General features: G+C 40.4%; 2 protein-coding genes across 9 annotated transcripts in view; both read left to right on the top strand.

The window, feature by feature from the left end:
• The window catches only part of LOC136782637 (uncharacterized), a 30,016-nt gene extending 12,938 nt beyond the window's left edge, over positions 1-17,078 (top strand). For 4 of the 6 annotated variants that reach the window (XM_066742208.1, XM_066742212.1, XM_066742211.1 and 1 more), the window contains 10 exons: positions 5,549-7,469; positions 9,713-9,883; positions 10,589-10,817; positions 11,071-11,306; positions 11,619-11,949; positions 12,068-12,282; positions 12,463-12,665; positions 12,739-12,911; positions 12,990-13,154; positions 13,247-17,078. In XM_066742208.1, coding sequence (XP_066598305.1) covers positions 5,549-7,469; positions 9,713-9,883; positions 10,589-10,817; positions 11,071-11,306; positions 11,619-11,949; positions 12,068-12,282; positions 12,463-12,665; positions 12,739-12,911; positions 12,990-13,154; positions 13,247-13,737 — 4,135 coding nt within the window. In that variant the 3' untranslated portion in view covers positions 13,738-17,078. Of the gene's footprint in view, positions 1-281; positions 2,526-4,432; positions 4,508-5,548; positions 7,470-9,712; positions 9,884-10,588; positions 10,818-11,070; positions 11,307-11,618; positions 11,950-12,067; positions 12,283-12,462; positions 12,666-12,738; positions 12,912-12,989; positions 13,155-13,246 lie in introns of those variants that run through there. The other 2 variants (XM_066742209.1, XM_066742210.1) reach the window with 2 other exon arrangements.
• A 1,068-nt stretch (positions 17,079-18,146) lies between these two features.
• LOC136782633 (RNA exonuclease 1 homolog) lies at positions 18,147-23,283 on the top strand. 3 transcript variants are annotated; one of them, XM_066742199.1, is made up of 9 exons: positions 18,147-18,631; positions 18,798-20,524; positions 20,594-20,981; positions 21,057-21,214; positions 21,299-21,763; positions 21,832-22,129; positions 22,242-22,404; positions 22,465-22,724; positions 22,792-23,283. In XM_066742199.1, exons 1-9 carry the CDS (start codon positions 18,532-18,534, stop codon positions 22,875-22,877), a joined length of 3,645 nt encoding a protein of 1,214 aa, XP_066598296.1. In that variant the 5' UTR covers positions 18,147-18,531; the 3' UTR covers positions 22,878-23,283. The 3 variants fall into 3 exon arrangements, with proteins under 3 accessions (XP_066598296.1, XP_066598295.1, XP_066598297.1); XM_066742198.1 differs by having other exon boundaries at positions 18,148-18,631; positions 18,795-20,524; XM_066742200.1 differs by having other exon boundaries at positions 18,520-18,631; positions 18,735-20,524.
• Positions 23,284-23,320: the final 37 nt, after the last annotated feature.

Genomic DNA, 23,320 nt, shown 5'->3' with positions numbered 1-23,320 from the left:
TGTCGTATAAACTATTCGGAAGATTGTTCGTATTCACGGTTTGGGTGTGAGCGGGGCCTTAGGAGAATAGATGCGAGAGAGGTTTAAAGGTTTGAAGGGGAGAAAGAGAGGGGGTCGGTCAGTGGTTGGCAGGTATAGGTGGGGAAGGGTAAGGAGAGGCGACGGGATGGATGGTAGTGGGCAGAGCGTAGAGTGGGGAAAGGGGAGGGGAGGGGAGGGAGAGGCTCTCTCGTTTCTCGGTTCTCCTCGGTTCGAGCGAACGAAGCCAACAAACTCACGTCAGTTGGAAGTTGTTGGAGGGACTCTAGTCCTCTCCTCGACACCCTTTCCGTCCGCCGACGTTCTCCACTCGACTATATACCTCAGAATTTGCCTTATTCCACCATTATTCAACCAAGCATCCTCCTTATCTTCTTGAAATTATACGTACCTCCTCACGTGGTATGCAAACATGCCGCGACTCGACTGAGCAAACCGACAATATATACTGTCTGTGCACGGCCGAGAGCGCGCGCGCTCGCGCGTCTGTGTGTGTGTGTGTACGTTTACGTTCGCAAGCTCGAATAAAGAGAAGCGAACGAAAAAAAGTGTTTGGGTCGGGTGGTGTGGCTCGATTTTAAACCATCGAGTCAAAAGCCTTATTGGCTCGGTTTTCACCGAGTTTCTATGCCGGAATCTGGCGACTGGGCACGCACCAAATGCAGCAACGGCGGCCTGAAAGTTGGCGGTCTCGCTAAGCAGGTATGCCTGGAATGCGCTGGAAATGCACGAAAACCCTCCGCTAACCTGGCTAAATAATCTGTCGACCGATGTGAAGAGTCACTCGTGTAAGGAACGTTGCGTCCCGTTGGACGAGGAACAACGACGAGAAGATTCCTCACGATCATCGTGTTTCTCTGACTGGTGTGGTATTCATCGAGGACTCGAAAGGACCAGTGTCATTCGAGTGGCTGAGGAATCTTGAAAAGCGAAGCATCGTGAGAAGTACGAGAATTTGAAAGTGAAGGATTTTGAACGAAACGCCCTGTAGTGTGGCGTAAATAGAGAGGTGGAAGCAAGAAACAGAAGAAGTTTTCGGTTGACGTTGGTTTGGTGTAGCAGGAAGAAGACTATTAGCAGTCGAAGTGCAGTCGAAAGCAAAAGGGGGCTTGGACAGGTTCAACCTGTAGTCGTCGGTGAATCATCCTGTATATGTTAGCTCCTCCCCCTCCCCCCCTCTTCCTGTAGGTCCCATCCCCACACGCAAATTCACGTCGTACGTGCGAAATATTTGTAAGGTTTTCCTCGCACAAGGACACCATTGTTGGAAATCTACGCATCATACCTGGACAAGTCGTAACCGAGTGGGCCTTACAGGGGCTCTGGAATACAACCGATGTGGGACCATTGCACCTGTGCCCTTTTCTACTATACACACTGGGGAAAACATTCGTGAGCGAGGCGCAGTGAAAAGATCAAAGGAAAAAGTCTTCCTGAGCAAAGATTGAAGGAAGGAGCTTGTAAAGCTAATGGGCCTGCGAGTACCTGGGCCCGGGGCCTTGTCGGTTGGCGAGTTTCGAGCAATTCTACCGACTGGCGGCATTCAGACTGTTCGTGGAAGGTGCGTCGTCTGAATTTTGGGATTTCCTGCCATTGGAATGGGCATTCAATAGGTCGCTGCACCTGTGTTTGGCGTCTTCTTTGGAAGAGCTGGTGTTGGTGCTTCCTGTGCGTGCATGTGTGCGTGTGTGTGTGGGATCGGATGAATCGACCGTTTCAGCCTAATAAGCGAAGCCGGTGCCCCGGCGTCTGGTGCCCTTGTACCTGCAGTTTTACCTGTGCGGAGGAAAAGCCCGGTCGGTGCTTTCCGAGCGTGTGGTGGGGTGCGAGTGTATGCGTGCGGGGCCTCACGCATCGAAGCGCCACCTTGTGCCCCGTTGGGCGCACTTGACGCAGCCTTCGGAAGGGGCACGCACCTTCCCCCCCACTCCTACCGTCTCGGTCCCTGTCGCAAATTCCTACCCCCACTCCTGCTCCGGCACATGCTTCGCGGCCCTACACCGAATTGGGCCCGTGCGGAAACCACCGGTGAGCATTGCTCTTCTCGACTCTCTCGTCAACGCACACTACTTACGACGCGACTTAACGTTCCTTTAATCTTGAGAGTGAAATCTCGACGAATCACTAGTGTGAAAAGTGCAGTGGAAAGGTGCGTGATAGGTGAATCGTCAAACTGGATGGAAGGGAGGGGGATGGGATGATAAGGCCCGTTTGGAACTCGAGGGCAGGAACAAAGGGCAAGAAAGCCCACGGAAAGGGCACGAAGAGGAGGAAGTTGAAGAAAGGAATGAGCTTGAGGGCCTCGTTCATTATTATTGGAGCCAAGGGAGATTTTAGGAATACTATCGGCATAACCGGAATTTCCGGAGGATTATCGAAAGACGTAGAGGTACAGGGGGAAACAAGATGATACCGCAAGCTGCTGTTGAAGTTCCAACTTGAAAAGCCAAAAGTCACGCCATGAAAATCCTGAAAACTCTCCACTGGTAGGTTTTCACCTGGGCCCCTCTGTGCCACGCCTATACCACTCTTTATACACGAGAGAAACGACGTGTTTCTTATGCATTTATGACAATTGGCTTCTTCCACGCTCTAATCGCTTAGTCGATTATAACGCGAAAGCCACTAGACCATTGTCAATCTCGATAACGATCGCTCGTTTAGTTCCATCCGTTACAACTTACCCTCCCAAATTCGTTCTTGAACCGATTTAACAAACCAGACGACTCACTCTGGTTCATTCAAATGAGAAGATCGGAGATTTCATTGGATGGCTCGTTCTTCTGCCTCGTTGGATTATCGCTTTGGTATTTCGTGAGATGAATCGCCACAGCTTTCCATTCCTTAGATTATCCGTTTCTAGGAACCACTATGCATTTTAAACGATTTGCTTTCTTGCCAGAAAGCTGCCTCGTTTGCTTATTGTTCTCAATGGGGAGTATTCCGTGATATTAACACACATAAGCACACACATATATATATACATACTGGTGTGATACTTCTCACTCGAAAACAATAAGAATCGCCTTCCCTTCGAAGCTAAATGCCTGGAAAGCCTGGTATCAACGTTTAAACTTCCTTTCCTGTTTTATAGCTCTTCGGTGCTCACTCTGGGACCATTTTACACGATTCTCACGCAAGACTGGATCAAAACCTCGTTAGGACGTTAGACTACAGAATTTTTCACGTTATCTTCTTGCTCGATACTATAGTTTCACGTGTTTTTTGTCACCAAAACCTTGGAAGATTCCCACATAGCATGCATTAAATCAAAAACGTTCTAACGTTCCAAATACGATCCAGAAATATTTCAGGAAAATTCCTGATATTATGTGTGCTACCATAAAAATTGTAGTTTCTTTTTTTCTTCATTCCAAAGTTAGTCAACCATATGGATTTTCAAGACCTAGGGACATTTATGACCTACGCGTTTATGATACATCCAGTTCATTGCCATTTTGTCTCTTAATATATTACGCAATAGATCCACTGATAGATTGTAGATTTGAGATTAGGTTAATCGAGTATCGAAGTCACGTACAGAAAAAATCCAGGAATATTCCAGGAAGTTTCCAGGAAGATTCCTGACACCATATTTATTAAGATACTAATATCTATTTATCTTTATTCCAAAACTGTGATAATGATCTACGTGCTCATGATAGATCCAGCTCAATGCCACTTTGTCCCTTAAGATATTACGCAATAGATCCACTGATACATTACAGATTTCTGATTGGGTTAATCCAGTATCGAAGTCACGTACAGAAAATGGGTGGTACGGTTGGCCATGCTCGAGCAAATGTGGAAAGTGTTGTAGGTCATGCGAATCCAAGATGCCACTGGAAGATGCAATCTGTGACCTTGATGGTCGAGCATCGCGATACGTCGATAGTTTCAAGTTGCTTCCACCACCCTACACAGCTAAAAGTGTTACAAGGGAACGCATCGACGGGCATTCCATTGTCTAACATCACAATTAAACAATTACCCAGCAATCGAAATCACAAAAACTCCTCCCATTCACACTCCTCCTCGCTTCCTTATGTTCCTCGCCTCGACAATCGTCCCATTCATGGCGGAAAATGCCACCCTTTCTTCTCACTCGTCTACACGATAAATTTGTACTAATCACCTTGCTACATCGAGTAAAACTTAACTCGAACCTCAAACGAACCGAGGCTATACGCTTAAATTTTTTTTATTTATTATCGAGCCTCCAAAAAAAAAAAACACTTTCGTGTAAAATTAAAGTGTATTTTTTATGTCTTTCTGTTACCTGTCAAGTGTAACGAGACGCTTGTCGTATTTATGTGTCTTTGTCCATTCTGCGGAGACCTTGAAGAGATGAGGGTAACGAGCAGTAATGATGAGTGAATTGACGTGGTTTTAGTGATTTGCTGGCGGCTGTTTCCAAGTCGGGGAGCCGACGGACTAAGCGAGAATTGAAGAGGCGGAATGCGATTAGGTCTGTTCTATGTCGCCCGAGAGCCAGACAGATACATTCAGGAAAAATGAAAGAAAACAGACCCCCTACGGGCCTTTCACCACACACGTGTTGGACTTTCAAATCTCAAAACCTTTGCGTCGAACGCTTTCCCTTTTGGCTAATTTTTTTGTGGCAGTTTTTTTTTTGGGAATATTTCATAGGAAGTTTACAGATAATATTTGTATAATCGATTTAAGTTATTACAATGATCGAATGATCGATGGAAGTTTGATAAATTGAGCGATTCTTTCATTTTTCTCTTGCGAATCCAGTTCCCTTAGAAAATTCTAGATGCTCTATCGGATTTGGCTAATTTCATTAGGAAAGTGATTCTCCCGCCAGAGAATATAGCAAATATCTCATTACTCGCAAGTAATTTAGGTTCCCGTTACCCATTAAATATGCTTAGAAACAGATATTAATGAGCTTATTAATGCTTTTTGAAAAGTAGCATCTATATTCTTATAATTTATTATACTGTAGTGGTCGATAATCGGTGATTCCTGGCGTTTAATATTATTTCTTAATAATTTATTAGTTAATAAGTTTTCTTTTAATAAATATTACATTTTGTTTTGAGGATAGTATTATGTAGAAATTAGAATAGGAACATTATAATATTATGTACGAAATTCTATATTCAGAGTGTAGTGTTCTGCAATATTTACATGGAGAGAAATAATAGTTTAAATCAAATAAAAACAAAAGTGCAGAAATTACTTAAATAATTACTTTACATAAAATATGAATACATGCAAGTAGTAAATATTCATGAAATTTTTGTCGATTGAGTCATAATTCGTAGAAATTGAGAAAACGTGTAAGAATAAACTAATCAATTAATCATCGTTTGCGGAAAAGATGAAGAATATTCATTTTATATTTATAACAGAAGGAATATGATTTTCTCAATAACAGTTTAATAATTCTTTCCATGACAAAAACTTGCGGAGCACTGGTCCATCTGTCAGAGTACATGAAATGTTGAACAAAAATAACGTTGCACGTATATTTTGATAGGCCACGAAGGCGTGGGAGCGGTGTGACGGACATCCATCCACAACAACAGCAGCAGCAAGGATTGGGTGAGAACAATAACAGCAGCTCTCGAGAGGGAAAGAAGGTGCAGGAGGTTGTGGGGCCCGATGAGATGTGGGCCCCTGAATCACTGGGGCATCACCGGGAGCTACCAGTCGATGTGCCCGACACCCTGCTACAGAAGGCATACCCCAACAAGGTAACGAATCGTTCGTCTCAAGGTCACAGCGAACTTCGGCATTCCCGTAGCGCTAGCGACTTCTTCAACCTCTCCTCCCTAAAGCTTAGAAACGAGACCCCGAAAAAAGTGTCTGCTGATTCAGAGAGGCCCGTGCCTCAAGCACGTCTCACGGACACCACGAATATCCGTAACGGACGGGGCCCCGTTCAACTGCAGCAGCTGGATGATCGATCGATCGATCGCCAGAGCTTCGATCCAAGATCGAGTGAGAAAGCACAGGAGACCACCAGTTTCATAGAAAGGATCGATATTGGTAAGCAGGATACTAGATACAGCGAGGACCTCAAGGAGAACGGTTTGCACTCCAAGCATCTGGAGACCTTCAAAGGGAAGCTACCGCGAGAAGCGGTGGACCCTGAGAAAGTAAGGGATAGTAGCTTGCAAAAGGCTGACAAGGAACGAGTGGATCCTTGCGTGGAGTCGAACGGTCCCTCCCGTGAAGTCGACGAGGCCGACGGGTCGCCCAAGGACTTGACAGTGCAGAGGGAGAGCAGCTTCGACGTCGAGGATGATTATCCTTTTGCCAAGGAGGATTACCCGACGATGCTGAAGACCTGCAGCGACGACTCCACCAGTCCAAGAAGCTCTTCAGGAAGATCCGACAGTACAGCACCCTTGGACAGCACCCTGCTCCTGGGACCAGCCAATAATCGCAAGGACGCTCCTGTTTACGAGACCAGAAGGATCGACCTTGGCTCACCCTGCAGGTCCCTCGCTACCGACATCAAGATACCACCCTTCTTCACCCACGATGCCACTTACTTCGACAATCCTGCTTACGTCCTCACCGATATTCAGGACATCCAAAACTTGATCCTGAGGTCCAGCGACCATCTGGAGCTCGCCAAGTACATGGACGATCAGAAGAAGCAAAAGGACTCCTCGTCCAGTGGCCCGGACAAGTCCAGCAGGAGCTCCAAAAGGCGCAGGGATAAGTTGGCCAGGCTCAAGGCCAAGTCCAAGAGTCTCGACGCCGAGGAGCTGATAGCCCTAGGCTCGATGGACGACCTCCTGGGCGACCCAGATCGCAGCCTCACCTCGTCCTCCAGACGCAGGAAGAAGAAGAAACCACAACAGTTCTGCAGTGGCTATTCGACTTTGAGGAGCGAGGTCTGGGGCGATTTGGAGCTGACCGACAGGAGTTTCCTGGTGGTCGGCAGTAAATCCTTCAGGGAGGTGGCCGTCGACTGCCCGGAGGACTTTGTCCCCGTTACCAAGTGCCATCCCGTCTATCCACCGCCTATCAGAGTCAACGATCGAGCGGGATCCAAGCTAGACGACTCCCTGGAGACGAAATTCACGTTTTGCGACACGAAGCACCCTGAGGAGTCCAAAGAGACCGGTGTTGATCGTGAAAATCCTCGCGAACAGTTTGATCAGGAGAACCATGAGAATCTTAAGGATGTAGTGGTGAGGAAGGTGGATGAGGAAAAGGAGGAGGAGGAGGAGGAGGAGGAGGCGGTGAAAACTTTAACGGAGAATGGAAATAGAGTAGGCAGAGCTGCCTTAGACTCGAGCACCTCTAGAGATCACAGGACTGTTGTGGATAGGTCTAGTTTCACGGCGTTAGCCGAAGACAGCGTTAAAGCTTTGAACGTGGATGATAAGGGGTCGATGGTGAGCGTAGTCGCGCGCACTGGTCAAAAGCACGAGGCCAAGAAGGTAAGATCCAAAGTAAAAAGCTTGCTTATAGAGGGTCTCTACTCTCTTGCGCGTCATCGCCATCGTCATCAGCGACAATCCCCCAAAAGCTTACGCACAAACGATCAAACGCTTTACGCTTACAGCAGGCAAAACTCTTTCTACGCACAGCTTAACGAGCTATCGCCTTTCAAAAATGTACGCGAGGCTTCTCAAAACGATCAATTTTCTAAGAACCATCAGGTTCTACCGAACTCTACACCCTTCCGCCAGTCCTACGAGACTTCCGACACCTCTCGCGAGGCTTACGTCAAGTTTCCTGGCTTGGGGCCTTTCTGGAAATCTTCGTCCACTCTTGGTAAAGGTCATGAATTGCGTGACCTTTCACCTATTCACTGTTCTCCACTTCCGCTTCACGAGGTTATCCAAAAGGACGACCATTGTTCAGTGGTAGTTCTTCACGATGACCTCTCGGTATCATTCTCTAATATAAGTTCCGGTACCACTTTGGAATCGAAGAAGAGGACCTACCGTAAATCTTTGTCCTTCTTGGATAAAGGTCACGAGTTACGTGACCTTTCCCCGCTTCCGTCTCACAAGACTATCATCGAGAACGACCATTCTTCAGTGGTGGTTGTCCAGGATGACCACTCTTTATCGTTCTCCAATCCAAAATCCGATACCACTCTGGAATCCAAGAAGAGGACCTTCCGCAAGTCTACGTCTTCCTTGGTTAAAGGTCACGAGTCACGTTACCCTTCCCCACTTCCCTCCCACAAGACTATCATCAAGAATGATCATTCTTCGGTGGTAGTTCTTCAGGATGACCTCTCTCTACCGTTTTCCTATCCCAAATCTGATACCATTCAAGAATCAAAAAAACGAATCTCTGTGTCCTGGGAGACCAATCAGAATTACAGCAATTCCTTCAGAGAACTTTCCTGCAATAAGTCTAACCGGAAGAATCGGTTTCTTAAGAACATCAATGATTTCTGTACCTTTAATGACGACGAGTTCCACAATTCCCAATATCTCCCAATATCCACAAACAATAAAAGCCAGATCATTGGTACCTCGGACGTATCGCCTCAAAGCCAAAATCGAAGCAACGACAAATTGCTTCTAGAGTACAAATATAACGAGCTTGATGAAGCTCAATTCTCCACTGGAGACCACGATACGAATTCCAATGGTCACTCGAACTCCCACGTAGCTTCGGCGTTGATCCGTTGCTGGTCTTCGGATTCTGATCTGTTTTCTGCTCACTCTCTCGATTCGTGCTCTTTTCGGACTGAAAACGCAAAGAGCTGCATGGTAACGGCACTAACGGCACCATCTAACCAACTCATAGCACAAAAAACAAGCATTTCACCAACAAGCACGCTGGAGAACGTCCACGAACCCGTGTACTCTCGCGAGGACGACGTCTTTCGCAGTCATCAGGTAAAATACACTTGGTTTTCAAATCTTCGATTCTGCTCCGTATTTTGTAAGAAAGACGTCGATTCGTTGCAGTTCTTTTAAAACCTTTGAAAATGTTGCTTGTTAACGAAGAATATAATTATATAGGGTAAAAGATCGAACGATAGCTTTTATCGATGTCTTTTTTACAATACGAGAGCAATGGTTTAAAAAGCATGGGGACGGACATCTTGGAAAAGAGTATCTTTCAGCATGGTAAAATAGGTACGAGTATAATCCTACGTATTATAGCGAACCTTATAGCGAGTAGGTTACTATCTCTCACCTTCCTTAATCTATTTCTTAAATACCCTCTGTAACTCTTAGAATTCTTGCGTTTCGACCTTGTACTACCGTTGCGCCTTCTTCTACTTCACCTTTCAGCACGACACCGGTATAATGCTGATTCTTTTCCAGAGGACTTTCGGAAACTCGATACAGGGACTGGGATCGATTCGTTCTCCAATTAACTTTCAAAAGTTTTGCAATTTCGAGTCTGTCGATTAATTCCATAGCTTTTTTAAGACACAGAGATAACTCCATTCTCACGAGTCTTGTCGAAGCTAGATCTTTTATTATAACAGTTGTCGTTGGTTCTTGACAGTTTTTGCTTCGGATAGTTCGTAAAAGAAAAGATTCTGTAATATAGAATTGTGTGTATATATATAGAGAAAGGAGAACTTTCGTGAAGAGCCAGTCCCTTGTAGAGAAACAAAGTAGAATTGGAAGAAAGTAAAGTTTTAGGGTGGAGGATGGGGGGATAAAGGAGAAAGATGTGTGAGTCGGTGAAAATAAAATTGTAGATCGGGTTGAACGGGGTGAAGCCAGCCATACCTCCCAGGGATCAAAAGCGAGCACCGGCCAGACCTCCCAAGGACAACATTCGCCTGTCCAGCCAGAATAACAACCTTGAACAGGATGCGACCAGCCTGGAACCCACGCAGCAGCAGCTTCACTCCATCAAGAAATACCAAGTGTGTATATATATATAATCGATAATCTCGCCTATTACGTAAGCCGCGAGAGAGATAAGAATTGCTTGGAAAATGGAAGAAGCGTTGAAATATGTAAAATTCCTCCAGATATTGGCAGAGAGAAAACCTGAGACGTGGGAAGCGACTTCCCACTCTCGTGGAAACCTTACCAATACATTGTAAACAGGGCTTCGTTCAGACATTCCTATATACCTTATAATGTTAATGCGAATTAACTTTATCTTATGCAAAACCAAACCCTGCAGCCACTCAAAATAGAATTTCTCACCTACATTTCAATCCTAAAGAACCAACATCCGACATTTCCTACACCGATCAACCGACCATTGCATTACGTAAAATTAAATCTCATCCGGGAAAAGGATGCTTTTATGTAATACTTAATCATTTGGATTATGCAATTGTAGGCTTATACAGCTCATTCGTTATATTGGCAAACGTAGAATTTTTATTTTCTGAAAATCTATAGACTATAGTCGAATCATTAACCAAGTTATTATCGAAGCTGCTAGTGGGCGTTTCGCAGTTAGTTTGGTTGTTTCAGTTGTCGATAATCGAGTCTGAGTTGTCATTGGTAATATCAACGTCGTGATAAGTCAGGCGTTAGAATTGTAATCGTTAAATAGGGCTGATTTTTATTGCAAGTGGTAAATTTGTATTAATTCTTGATCCTCACTTTTATAGGAACAGCTACGAAAGCGAAAGGACGAGGAAGAAAGACAGGAGATATTAAATAGGTCGCTTCGTGATTCGAGAAAACTCCACGCTTTACAGAGCAATTCGAGATCGTGCCCGAGTGGCGTGGAAAATCCTGCCTATGCTCAGGATGAAGTTACTGCTGGTGGAAGTACCGTCGTTCAGGTCGGCGTCAATCACGCGGCCAAGGAAGTCGAAGAGCCTCCGAAAGCTCTCAGTAAGCTCGTTTTATTCGTTCTTCAATTTCCTACCAATTACTGTTATCGATAAACAAGCTTCTCACTCGATAATTGTTAAATCCAATTTATCAATTTCATTTATCCGCTTATGGATCTATCTCGTAAAAAGCGAACCGATAAAACCTTGAAACGATCATTGATTTTTATCCTAGTAATTTAATTTGCGAGATGCACTTTAGTCCTTGGATCGTGACTATTCGATAAAATTTAATCATTTGAAATTTCTTGCAGCGTTCGGTGAAGTTGTTGCAACTGTCGAGAGGTTGCAACTTCAGCTGCGCAATCTTTCCGGTGCTTTAGGCATTTCCGGTCAGAGTGTCGAGGCAGAATTGAAAGCAGTTCAGACGCTCTTGGTGCAAAATCAATTTGCCACCGCTCTAACGACGCACCATCTTCTCAGAGGTAGACTGAGATCCGGAAAAACATTGAAACATCATGCCGACGATGCCTCTAGTCTTGCCAGAGATGTGCGTATGATGTGCAAGAAATAGTCATTAATTTATTCCTATTTTGCTCTACTTTTAAGTACCAGTAATTTAAAATAATTGCAAAATTTGAATAGTGTATTATTAATTTAACGAAACACTTTGTAACTATAATTTTAGTTTTGCATTTCTCTCGTCAACTATTTTTGTATTTAATATGGATGTATAATTAATGAGAGGAGATGTTAATGCAAAATTAATTTATTTGTACTGCATTTGGATCGCCTTGTGCTTTTAGCGTGCAGTTAATATTCATTTAGCTGAATTGTTTGCTAAATATTTACCGCTTTGTAGTGTGTGGATACGTTGGAAAAATGGCAGTCATCGGCACCGACGACCTGTGCAAGTACGGCGGAAACGATAACAGCTGTCGAAGAGCTGACAAGCATTTTAACGAGTTACGATATGGAAGCTCTGCTATTGGCTCACGATCTGGTTGCAACTTACGTCGATGGTCTCCAGAGAAAACACAGTACTTCCTCTTCGTCGCCCAGTGGTCCACCTAGTCCAACATCCAGCTGGAAAGGATCTCGATTCGTTGATAATATAAAAATCATCAGAATCGAGAAAACTAACGAGCCACTTGGTGCTACTGTGAGAAATGAAGGCGATGCCGTCATTATTGGTAAACATCGAATTTAATTAAATTTCTTTTTATTTGAGAAATATAATGAATATTGTGAAGCTGGGTATTTTTTTTTTAATCTATGTATAATTATTTTTCTGCCTCATTATTTGTACAGGTCGAGTAGTTCGTGGTGGTGCTGCCGATAAATCAGGTCTTTTGCACGAGGGAGACGAAGTTCTTGAAGTAAACGGTCAGGAAATGCGTGGTAAAAGCGTGAACGAAGTATGCGATATCTTAGCTGGAATGCAAGGAAGTCTTACGTTTCTGGTTTTACCAGCACCGCAAACTCACAGAAACAACATGCAGAATAGGAGAGATGATACTCTACAGGTATAATAATAATATATCTCATTTCACATATTGTATCAATACTAAATATCTTAGGAAGTTTTCCTGTCGGTTGATATCATACTGATGTCATTTGCATATTAATGGTTAATTACACAGAAATTAGATACATTGTGAATATAGAAGAATACGATGAAACATTCGCTTGGAATTTGTCTTTAGATACAGCATATACGAGCACATTTTGATTACGACCCAGAAGAGGATCCGTACATACCTTGCAGAGAGCTTGGCGTTAGATTCGAAAAAGGAGATGTACTTCATGTTATTTCTCAAGAAGATCCAAATTGGTGGCAAGCCTACAAAGAAGGAGAGGAAGATCAAACACTCGCAGGACTTATACCTAGCAAAGCCTTCCAACACCAGTAAGCATTAATAACAACTAGATTGAAGAACGTTATTTGCTGTTGATATAATAATAAAATAATTATTTATCAGGCGTGAATCGACCAAGCAAACGATAGCAGGAGACAATTCAACGGTGAGAGGTGCCAAAAAGTCAAGTACACTTCTGTGTGCGAGAAAAAATCCTAAGAAGAAGAAGAGAAGCAAATTTGGTTCAAATTACACAGATGATAATTATCCTATTTATTCAACACCCGCGGTCGATGGTAAACTTGTCGGTCATACCATTCATCTTACTGGGTCTGGCAATTCTTTTCATGCGTTCTTCGAATGTTTGTTTACAGATTACGATAACGATGAAGTGCTGACGTACGAGGAAGTGGCATTGTATTACCCTAGAGCTGATCATAAAAGGCCAATTGTGCTTATTGGACCACCGAACATTGGACGACATGAGTTGAGACAGAGATTGATGCAAAATAGCGAGCGTTTTGCAGCTGCGATTCCTCGTAAGTTCCACCAATGCTTAGATTTATATTTTAAACTGTTTTACATTATTAATCAATAATCTGTAAAATGTATCATTTATCTTCATCCGTAGATACTAGTCGACCAAGGAAAGAAAACGAGATTGATGGTCAGGATTATCACTTTATTTCCCGAGCACAGTTCGAGGCGGATATCCTGTGCAGGAAGTTCGTGGAGCATGGCGAATACGAGAAGGCCTATTATGGCACTTCTATAGAGGCGATCAGAGCCGTGGTGGACGCTCGAAAGATTTGCGTGCTTAATTTGCATCCCCAGAGCTTAAAGATCTTGCGAAATTCCGACTTGAAGCCTTACGTCGTGTTCGTTGGACCTCCGAGCTTGGAGAAGTTGAAGCAGAAGCGTATCAAAAATAACGAAAGCTTCAAGGAAGAGGAGCTTAAGGATATAATTGAGAAAGCACGTGAAATGGATGATAAATATGGACACCTTTTCGATATGATTATCATCAATAATGATACCGACTGGGCGTACAATCAGCTGCTGGCAGAAATTAATTCGTTAGAACGAGAACCTCAGTGGGTACCTGCACACTGGGTCGACTAATCATCAAAATCAGAATATAAATATACATGTATCTTTGGAATCGCATCTTTCTTGCATATAATAGCAGTGACAGGCTAAAGGCTTTATAGTTGCTAAAAAATGGTTTCCAACGTGAAATTTCATTTGCGATCAAAATAAAATTAAATCGATAAGGTTACCAGTAACGGTTTAACGTCGATTTGTCAGTTGACTAAAATTATTGTTTAAAAAGCAGCTGGTTTCTGCAAATTAGATGCAACGACAAGGGAAGAGTAAAACAGTCATCAGTGTTACTAACTTTCGTCGGATGAAGATGCTGATGAATTCTTGGTTGATGCCTGAAGTTTCAATTCAATAAAGAATTTGGCACACGCGCTGGTCTTTAGTGGATTATACGAAAGCTGTAAAAGCCTATGTTTTGAAAGAAGAAACGAAAAAACAGTATCAATTTTGCAAAAAAGAAAGATGAATGCGAAATTGCGGGGAAAACGACTTCAGGTTCTTCTTTAGGTGCCTGTCAACATTGATACGATCATTTTTCGCTTATCAAGATCCTTTTTCAGCAGTTTCGAGGAGTTTCCGTGATATGAAAAAATCCTATAACGTCACTTTTGTGCCATGGAAAGATCCAATCACGTTACATAACAAGCGTTGAAATGCGAACACGGAAGCCCACATGCACACCCATCTGATAAGTGGACGTTCTCATGGCTTTAATTTTTTATCTTAGACAGTTAAATTTCTTCTCTTTACACGAACCAAGGATTAATCACTTTTCTCCATTTCCGGTTCTGAAAATGACGAATTCTAAATTTATTGACTATATGAGTCAGAGATGACATTTTTCCACGAAGAATCCAAGCTATGACTGCTCATTCGAAGAGATAAGAATTATGTCGCTTCCAAAGAAACGATGAAACTTCGCTTAGATGAACGTATGTTGTTTATTTAGAGAATGTAAAAGTGTATCCCACATACATAGACTCGTTGACGCAATAGAATTTAGTCTCGATTAAAAACAGGACTCTTCCAAAACCAACAAAGAAACCGTTCCGGCTACGTTCTTTCGTACTTCAGTGTAAAAGCTCTTCGGTGCATTATCAATGATCGTCGATGGTTAGGAATCTGCCAATGAAAATTGTATCAAAATGAAATTGATTCCAGGTAATGCAATGTAATAGTTATCCAAGGAAGAATGACTGGATGACGAAATTAATAATTGATGATTTTATGATGGTGCACTGATATTTTCGGTGGAGAATATTACTTTTATGATGTTGCCATGCTAACGCATCACTGCTGATGGAAAGTGACGTAAAATTCATAAAACTTCCCTAATACACTTCATACTAATTCTACACTTTTTTGTACAGCACAATTCTCGCGATAAGTGACAAGCAAAGTTATTCATTAACGAACTACGAATATATAATCTTTACTCGAATCTACTTTTTAATACATCGATACTTTCAATATTGAGGATTTTTCTGTCGAAAAACTTTTAGTACTATCAAGAATTTTACATACTTTTCAGTGTTTACGTCCGTCGAATTGTATAAGATAATGAATTCTAACTTTGACGATATTTTTCACTTTTGAAGCGATTAGACGCCAGCGTCCGATGGAACCTGTCCTGAAAAAAGTCTTAAGTCGTAACTGAATTTAGGTCCCACCTCTTACTACGTATGACCCAAGGAAAAAGTATCCACTTCTTTACTCGTAGAGTCTGAAACGAGGATTTAGGCTGGATAGATCGATGGTGTTGCTAATAGCAGAAAACTACATAATTAAATAATTAAAAACTAGATACAGTAATCACAGTGTGGCAATAAAAAGTCGAACATGTTAGATTCTTTGGTACAAAACTGCAACTCCTTTAGCAAATTAAGAGAAGAATTGAAACTTATGTGTAATATGTCCAGTATGTTATTTGCAATATCAATTCGATAATTTCAGCTGCGTGTTATGTATACATATATGATATAATCCGGCAAAAAAGCGACGTAAGAATCATTTTCAGATTGAACGTCGTTCTTTAATCGTCCATCTGTAAGTCGAGTTTTACGTGTTTGTAATATTAGCACGATATATTGTATATGGTACAGATTGTACTCGCAGATTGAATAATTGTGCCAACTACTACTGGATTGTGTCGATATAAGAGAAGAAAGTGAAATGTGCCAAACGAATTGGGATTTGTCGAGTAGGAGTTTGCTAAACTAGAACTGGGTTACTCTAATAGTGTCCGAAAAAGAAGACAAAAAATGTAATCAACTTGTAGAATATTGATAGTTATTTTCCTTTAAAAAGAGAATAAACTGTCTTAGTTTGGAATAACATTGGCGATAAAGTTCTCATCGAAAATGAGAAATAAAGCGCGTGTTACAAGGAAAAGAAGCTCCAACAGAAAAAGACCGAGTGTGTATGTGTGTGTGTGTATGTATGTGTATGAGAGAAAGAGAGATGGAGGAGTGGAGAAAAGATTTAAATGTGTGAGCGGTAAAAATGAGTATGCATCTTTTCGTTTATTGTCCGGAGCGATATATATAAGAGTCTTATACATATATAGAAGGTGCCCTACAGTTTTAGTAGAGAATTTGTCATAATAATCGTGTAAATATTTGTGCACTTGTATAGAGAGACGAGGAAAGATTATTCTGAATTTGACACCCAGCAGGAACGCGACCTTCGGCTGACCTTCGGGTGTCAGATCCAGGCTCAAAATATTATTACTATTATTGTTCTTAGAAAAAGCTCTTTGGTCGAATAAGAATGACAGATCGCCGTTGATCTACACTGTTAATTGTTAATAACGAATTACACTGTTTCCTACTATATCCGCGATCATGACTAAATTGCTATGAGCTAAACAAGTAGGAGCCAGTGGCTTAAGAGTCAAACAAAAATCTTTCATATAACAGTTTTCCGATCGATCAGTGCGCGCATTTGTAAAATGGCAAATTCCATTATCATTAATCTCACTAATTCTAATTGCCGTTTAACAAAGAAAACAATTCAGAAAAAGGAATATATAGGAAGAAGATCAAACAGTCGCAGTTGGATTATGTATATTATTATTGATATTGTTATTATTGTAAAATTATTATTACCGATATATTAAGTTTACGTGTAAAATAAAAGTTGAAGAGGAAATATATGTGCAGGGTGATTCGCATAAAGTGTTCATGTAACAGTTCTGTACGTACACTCTATTTTTTTTCTGTAAATTTTAAGGAAGAGCAGTGACAGATGACGACAGTTTAATGGAAATAAAACTAAAATTAACAAATAAATTTGATGGGTTTTAGACAAATTTAAAAGGCATCGTATGTACAATCACAATAAAAAAATTGTTATATCGATTGTAAGATTGTAAGAAATTCGACCTGACAAAACTGCCCTATCAGATGCTACTCTACTCTTTACAAATTAAACTTATTGTTGCTAATACATTGTTTTTCCTTACGCTCATTTCTTATTTTATTTCTTACTTTGTTATTATTTTGTGTTAATAATATAGCAAAGCCTTTTAACGTCATTGCTCGTGAACATTACACGTGAATGTGATATAATATAGTTGTATTATATGCTATTCTGGCCGATACACGACATCATTTGTGAGATGCTATTGAATACTCGCCTTAATGAAGGACTCCGTTACTCATCCCCTCCACCTCCCTGATTGGTTCGGGAGAGTCACGGGGTCACCAAGTTGTGTGAAGACTACGAATAAGTCGGAATAAGTCTCTCGTACTCTTCTATCTCGTAGAACTAATAACGAGCTTGAACCTGCTAATTCGTAGTACCATATAGAGACCGTGCACACCAACACAATGACAGTGAGATAAGAATGTATATTGGTGTATATGCATACTATCAGCGCAAACTATCGGTCAGTTTTCGCAGTTTTTGAGTGTAATTTATTTATACGTATACAGTTATACATTGACACTTCGCTATCATTGTGTTGGTGTGCACGGTCTCTATAGGTCGAGAAAACAAGCAACTCCCTTAATAGTCAGCCTTTGGCTCAAATTTATAAATGAAACTTAAGCTTAACACGGTCTTAACTAAGATGAATTGTCTCAGGCCGGTATTCATAGTCGTTATTTATATTTAAGACCGACTTAAGCATAGGTTATATTTTTCTATTACTGTTAGGTGAAAAAGGACAATCGATACTTTAAGTCAGACTTAAATATAAGCAACGACTATTAATACCGGCCTCACTTTAAACTTCAATACAGTGCTAAGCTCGATCTTCGTCTTAAGAAAATGCTAAGCTGAGATTCGAGCTTAGTTTGGTTTATAAATTCGATCCTTTGTAGTATACTATACAGTGGGAAATTGAATCGTGTGTGGTTCGGCTAGCTTCACTCTGTACTTTATCATGAGGTCTGTTCGTTTTAGCAGAAAGTCGCTACACTTTTTGCACTTTGTGCACTTTTTAAAGTGTCAACTTATACAATGGATTAAAACAGAAATATGAAAAGCGTAGAAAGTGTAAGAAGTGCAGCTAAAAGAAATAAACCTATGGTAAATGATATATTACACTATAGTTGAAACCACACACGATTCAATTTCCTACTGTGTAAGTGTGTACGTGGGCAGCAAGGCAGCAACTCGGCAGCGAGAATGCTCCGCGCTGTAGCCACCTGGTGGCGATAAGTAAAAGTAGAGAGAGAGAAAAGAGACGGAGAGACCTGGCTGGAGATTGCGCCGGAGCGTGGTGTGAGTGGCCCTGCGCGAAGTTTTGGTCGGTATAGGCCTTCCCGTTAACGGGCTGTACAAAGGACAGAATATGATGAACTAGTTATGCTACCATCGGCCGGTTATTTTAAAGTGATAAATTGCCCATTTTATGAAAACGGATCCTGTGAAAGGCCTTACTGTCATTTTAAACATTTAAGACGAGGTAAATACTAATTTCCACCCCTTTTACTAATTTTTACGTTTATTCCTTTGACGTATTTTAAAATTATATTGTTTCTCACAAATTCTATTTTCTTGATTAATAGCATAAGCTTATACTTAAGTCAGTAGAGTCTAGTTAGTTATATCATTTACCTGTTATGAAGAAGATGCAGGAGGTACGGCAAGTATGGCAGGTGTGGCAGAGCCCCAGACAATGGGACAGAAACAACAGTCAACTACAACCGCTAGTACATCTACAACACCAAATTCTCAGACATTGCAGCAATTGGTATCAGAAGCCGTAAAGAAAGTATTAGCTGATGAAGCAGTTACGGACACAGATAAATTTTCAGAGAATGTTGTGTCTCAGGTAGTTAAAGGCTTAAATCCAAATCTAACTGTTATTCCAACACCTAAAATAGAGAAACCACCAGTAATTGGAAAACATCCTAACATTCCAAGAGCTATAATGAAGCCAGTAACATGTGTTTATAACCCAACACCAATATCTGAATTAAAAAAGCGACATATACCTATTATTGCTTATATGCCAGCCAGGGAAAGTAAAGTAGCTGCGAAACGTAAGGTTTCACCAGAATGCAAACCATGGCTTAATACAGGCTTGGAATCTGAAATTTTACAGTCAAAAGAAGTTACATATAAACCCACAACTATTAATCCTAAAGAACAAAATTTTAAGCCTAGCTATGTGCCAACACTCAAATCTGATTCCTCTTCATCCAATTCTTATGAGGATAGTAACTCTAATGACTATATACCAAAATCAAAAGAAGTATATTATCCAAAATCTAAGAAAAAGAGAGAAGAGTATGTTCCAAAAAACATCAGGACACCACTGAACACTGTTCAACAGCTAGATGAAGCTACACTTGACCAATTTAAGTCTGAATTTGATATCATAGATGAGATACTTATTGCTGCTGGAAACAATAATACTATGGTACCTAGTGAAGAGTCTGAAGATTATGCTTTACCTCCTGAGGGTACATTTTCTGATGATGAGCCTATGCCAGAGGTTCCTGAAGCTGAAATTAAAAAGAAAAAATTTGATGAAGCTGTGGCAGAAGAGATAAAAATAAATATTATAAATAACAAAAAATCTACATATGAAAGCAGCAAAAATGATTTTGAAAATAAAAGTAATCACAATCATAAAACAATGCCTAAAGAGACAAAAACTGTAGATAAATCTAACTCTAAGGATGAAAAATACAAAAGCCATGACAAAGATGTAAATAATAAAAGTAAGGATAGACCAAAAGATGCAAACCGATTAGAAAAAGTTAAGAAAGATGACAAATCCAATATTGATAGCAGCAACAGTAGTAGTATTAACAATAGTAGTAGTAAAAAGGATAAGGATAAAAAAGATCACGAAAGTATTCATAGCAGCAATAGTAACAAAGATAAGTACAGGCACAAATCTAGCTCTAATGATAGACATCACTCTTCAAGTTCAAAGGATTCAAAGAGCAAAGACAAAGATAGAAATAGTCAAAACAGCAAGGCAACCCATAAAAGCAGACATATTTCGGTCAAAGAGAAAGATAAAGATTCTAACAAAAGAAAAGAAAAAAGTGAGAAGCACAAATCTAACAAAATTGAAAAAGAAAGGTATAAGGAAAGCAGATCGAAATCTAAAACGGAAAAATATTCGTCAAACCATAAGAAATCAGATTGTTCAAAAACAAGCCACAGATCAAGTTCATCATCGAAAAAATCATCAAGACATAAATCAAGTAGCAATGAACGGTCGTCGTTAGATAAAGAGCTCACATCTTTTAGTCCATTGGGAAGTCCGGTTTTTAATGACTCTGTAATACTTTCTGATTCTGATCATGATGTTGAAGAAGAGTGTTTGAAAATATTTCAGGTAAGTATATCGTGAAATTTCACTAAAATTTTCAAAAATTGTTTTTATGAAACAATGTTCTATTATTAGGAATATGAAGTTCTCGATCATCCAAAAACAACTATGGTTAAAGAATCCGTTAGAGAAATAGAAGAACCTGAAGACATTGGTAAAAAAAGAGTCGCTCATCCTTCTGCATCTACATCGACCTCTAGAATCACTCCTAGTCTACCACCGAAAAAGATATCGAATCCGCAGCAAAAGTTGTACGAACGATGGCGAATGATGAAGGAAGCCGCGTCAGAAAAAGCAGCCGAGAAAGCAGCAAGGCAGGCTATTGCGGATAAAGCTGCTGAAAATATAGCTGAAAAACCAATAGAAAGATCATCAAATATTTATCAATCGTTCAAGTCTACTCATCAATCTTCCATCGAATCATCGTCAAGCATAACAAATAATGTACAAATGAATGGAAATGGTGCGAATCTGTCAGTATAGGCATTATCGAATGTTAGATTCCAAAGTAATAATACAACGATTTCAACAATTTCAGGCCGGATTAGAATCGCTCACGTGCCGTATGCAATGTCACTTGCCTTGGAGAAAAAGAAAGTTGCTGAAACCATATCAAAATTAGCAGGGGCTAAGCCAGTAGAGAAAACTGCAGCTCAGACCAGCAAGCGTGGACGCGTTGCTCATATTCCGCAAATGGTATCTTTTTATTAATAGCATTAGTTCTGTGACTAATCAATCATTCAGCTTAAAATACTATTTATTAACATTACCCTTATGTAGGTACCGCAGTTAATACGGCCAGAACCGTTAGCAGCAACGACACAAAAGTTTCCCATAAATGTTCGCCAGCATTACGTTAATCTAATGCACGATATTTGTGTACAAATTTACACGAACGGCGAGGATGCATCGGAGCGTGCGATTCGTGAAGAATTCGCATGTCATGAAAGATGTAAGGCGCTTCCGGTGTATAAGAATTCTTGCATGTTGGCTGCCCATAGATTGAGGAAGGAAGTTGATCAAGGATCTTCTAACGAAGGGCTCAACGCGCCTGTTAGTGGCCTGACGTCACATGAAGCTGTTCTGGCAGGCAAATCACAGGGTTCTTGGAGTGTGATCAAGACGAAAAAGGCAGTGATGAGCTTCAAGGGTTCAGCTTTATATAGCATGCTCACTAAGTGGATTATGAATGAGCAACAATTGAGAGATAATGGATTTCCTCGACCCCATCCTGAAGGACCGAAGGTGGAAACTTTAAATAGGCTAAAAATAATTAAGGAGAAAAGATTATATAGATTAGAAATTGTTTTCAGGGTCGTGCGAAAATCTATGTAATAAATTCTCGGAAACAAAATCGATTATCAAAAGTGCCTAATGAAAGAATTTGCGAGCGTTGTGGCGAATCGTATTTTGTAGATAAGTATGGGTTCGCTACGCAGCAACAAAATTGTATATATCATTGGGGAAGAAAGTTTACAATTAGAGGTGAAGGTAAATATAGCTGTTGTCAACAATATGGATCAGCGACCGGATGTTGCGATGCAAAGACTCATGTATGGGAATATACGGATTATGAGAACCTTCGTGGTTACGTTAAAACCTTACCAAAAGGTAAAAGAAAATATTGCGCTGGCAATAATGTAGAATAATATTGAATAATGGCTGAGAAATTAGCAGTTATGTTTTTCTCTGATTATCTCAATTATTATTATCATTTTATCAGATGTTCCGGTCGAAGAACAAGGAGTTTATTCCCTTGACTGCGAAATGTCTTATACCACGCAAGGATTAGAGCTTACACGAGTCACAGTCATTAACGAGGACTGCAATGTTGTATATGAGACTCTCGTTAAGCCATTAAATCCTGTAATTGACTATAATACAAGGTATGAGTTAAATCGAACTTATAATTTCTTATTTTAATTAATTAATTTTCAACGTTGTAGGTTCTCGGGAATTACAAAAGAAGATATGCAGGGTGTGACTACGACACTTCTGGAGGTTCAAGCTGCTTTACTCTCTATGTTTTCTAGCAAAACTATACTAGTAGGACACAGTCTTGAAAGTGACTTCAAAGCTTTACGACTGCTTCACGATACTGTCGTCGATACAAGTGTTATGTTTCCTCATAGAAATGGTTATCCGCAAAAGAGAGCACTGAAAAATCTTTCTTCTGAATATCTGAGAAAAATCATTCAAAATGACAGTAAGTATAAGTTGGTAAATAAGAAGTTATATATATAACGATATTAAATCATTTTTGTTCTGTTTAGTCGGAGGTCATGACAGTAAAGAAGATGCAGTAACCTGTATGGAGTTAATTCTATGGAAGGTTAAGGAAGAAGCCAAATTGCAATGAATGATAGAATTTACTTCTAATGATAGAATAAACTTACTCTTTCTCTTGTACAGTTTATACTACGTTCATTGTTGCATGACGATAAATAGTAATTTTTCATATTGTAAATGCTGTTTGCATTTATGTATAGTAGCTATACTCGCATAAAAGTATACGCAGTGCCGCAAAATATTAAGTAATTTCAATTCTTTCGATAGGGATTTTGTAAACAGTTATGAATTATCTGTAGTATTTTCAAATTTGCTTGAATTGAAGCAAAGCAACAAAATATGTGATAAACCGTATCAAAGTAACTACTCAATTACTATTTTTGTACTTCGTTATCACTATCAATATTATTATTAATAATTTTATTATTTGCCACCTATTTATATTAAGATTATTAAATTGACATAAAATGTTTTTATTCCTAATTGATTTCCTACTTACAATCTAACGGTTAT

Source organism: Prorops nasuta, unplaced genomic scaffold (genome assembly GCF_024137725.1).
Source record: "Prorops nasuta isolate Cenicafe-Biocafe unplaced genomic scaffold, Cenicafe_Pnas_1.2 PNAS00027, whole genome shotgun sequence".
NCBI classification, from domain to species: Eukaryota; Metazoa; Arthropoda; class Insecta; order Hymenoptera; family Bethylidae; genus Prorops; species Prorops nasuta.
This window is presented reverse-complemented; position numbering and strand designations above follow the sequence as displayed.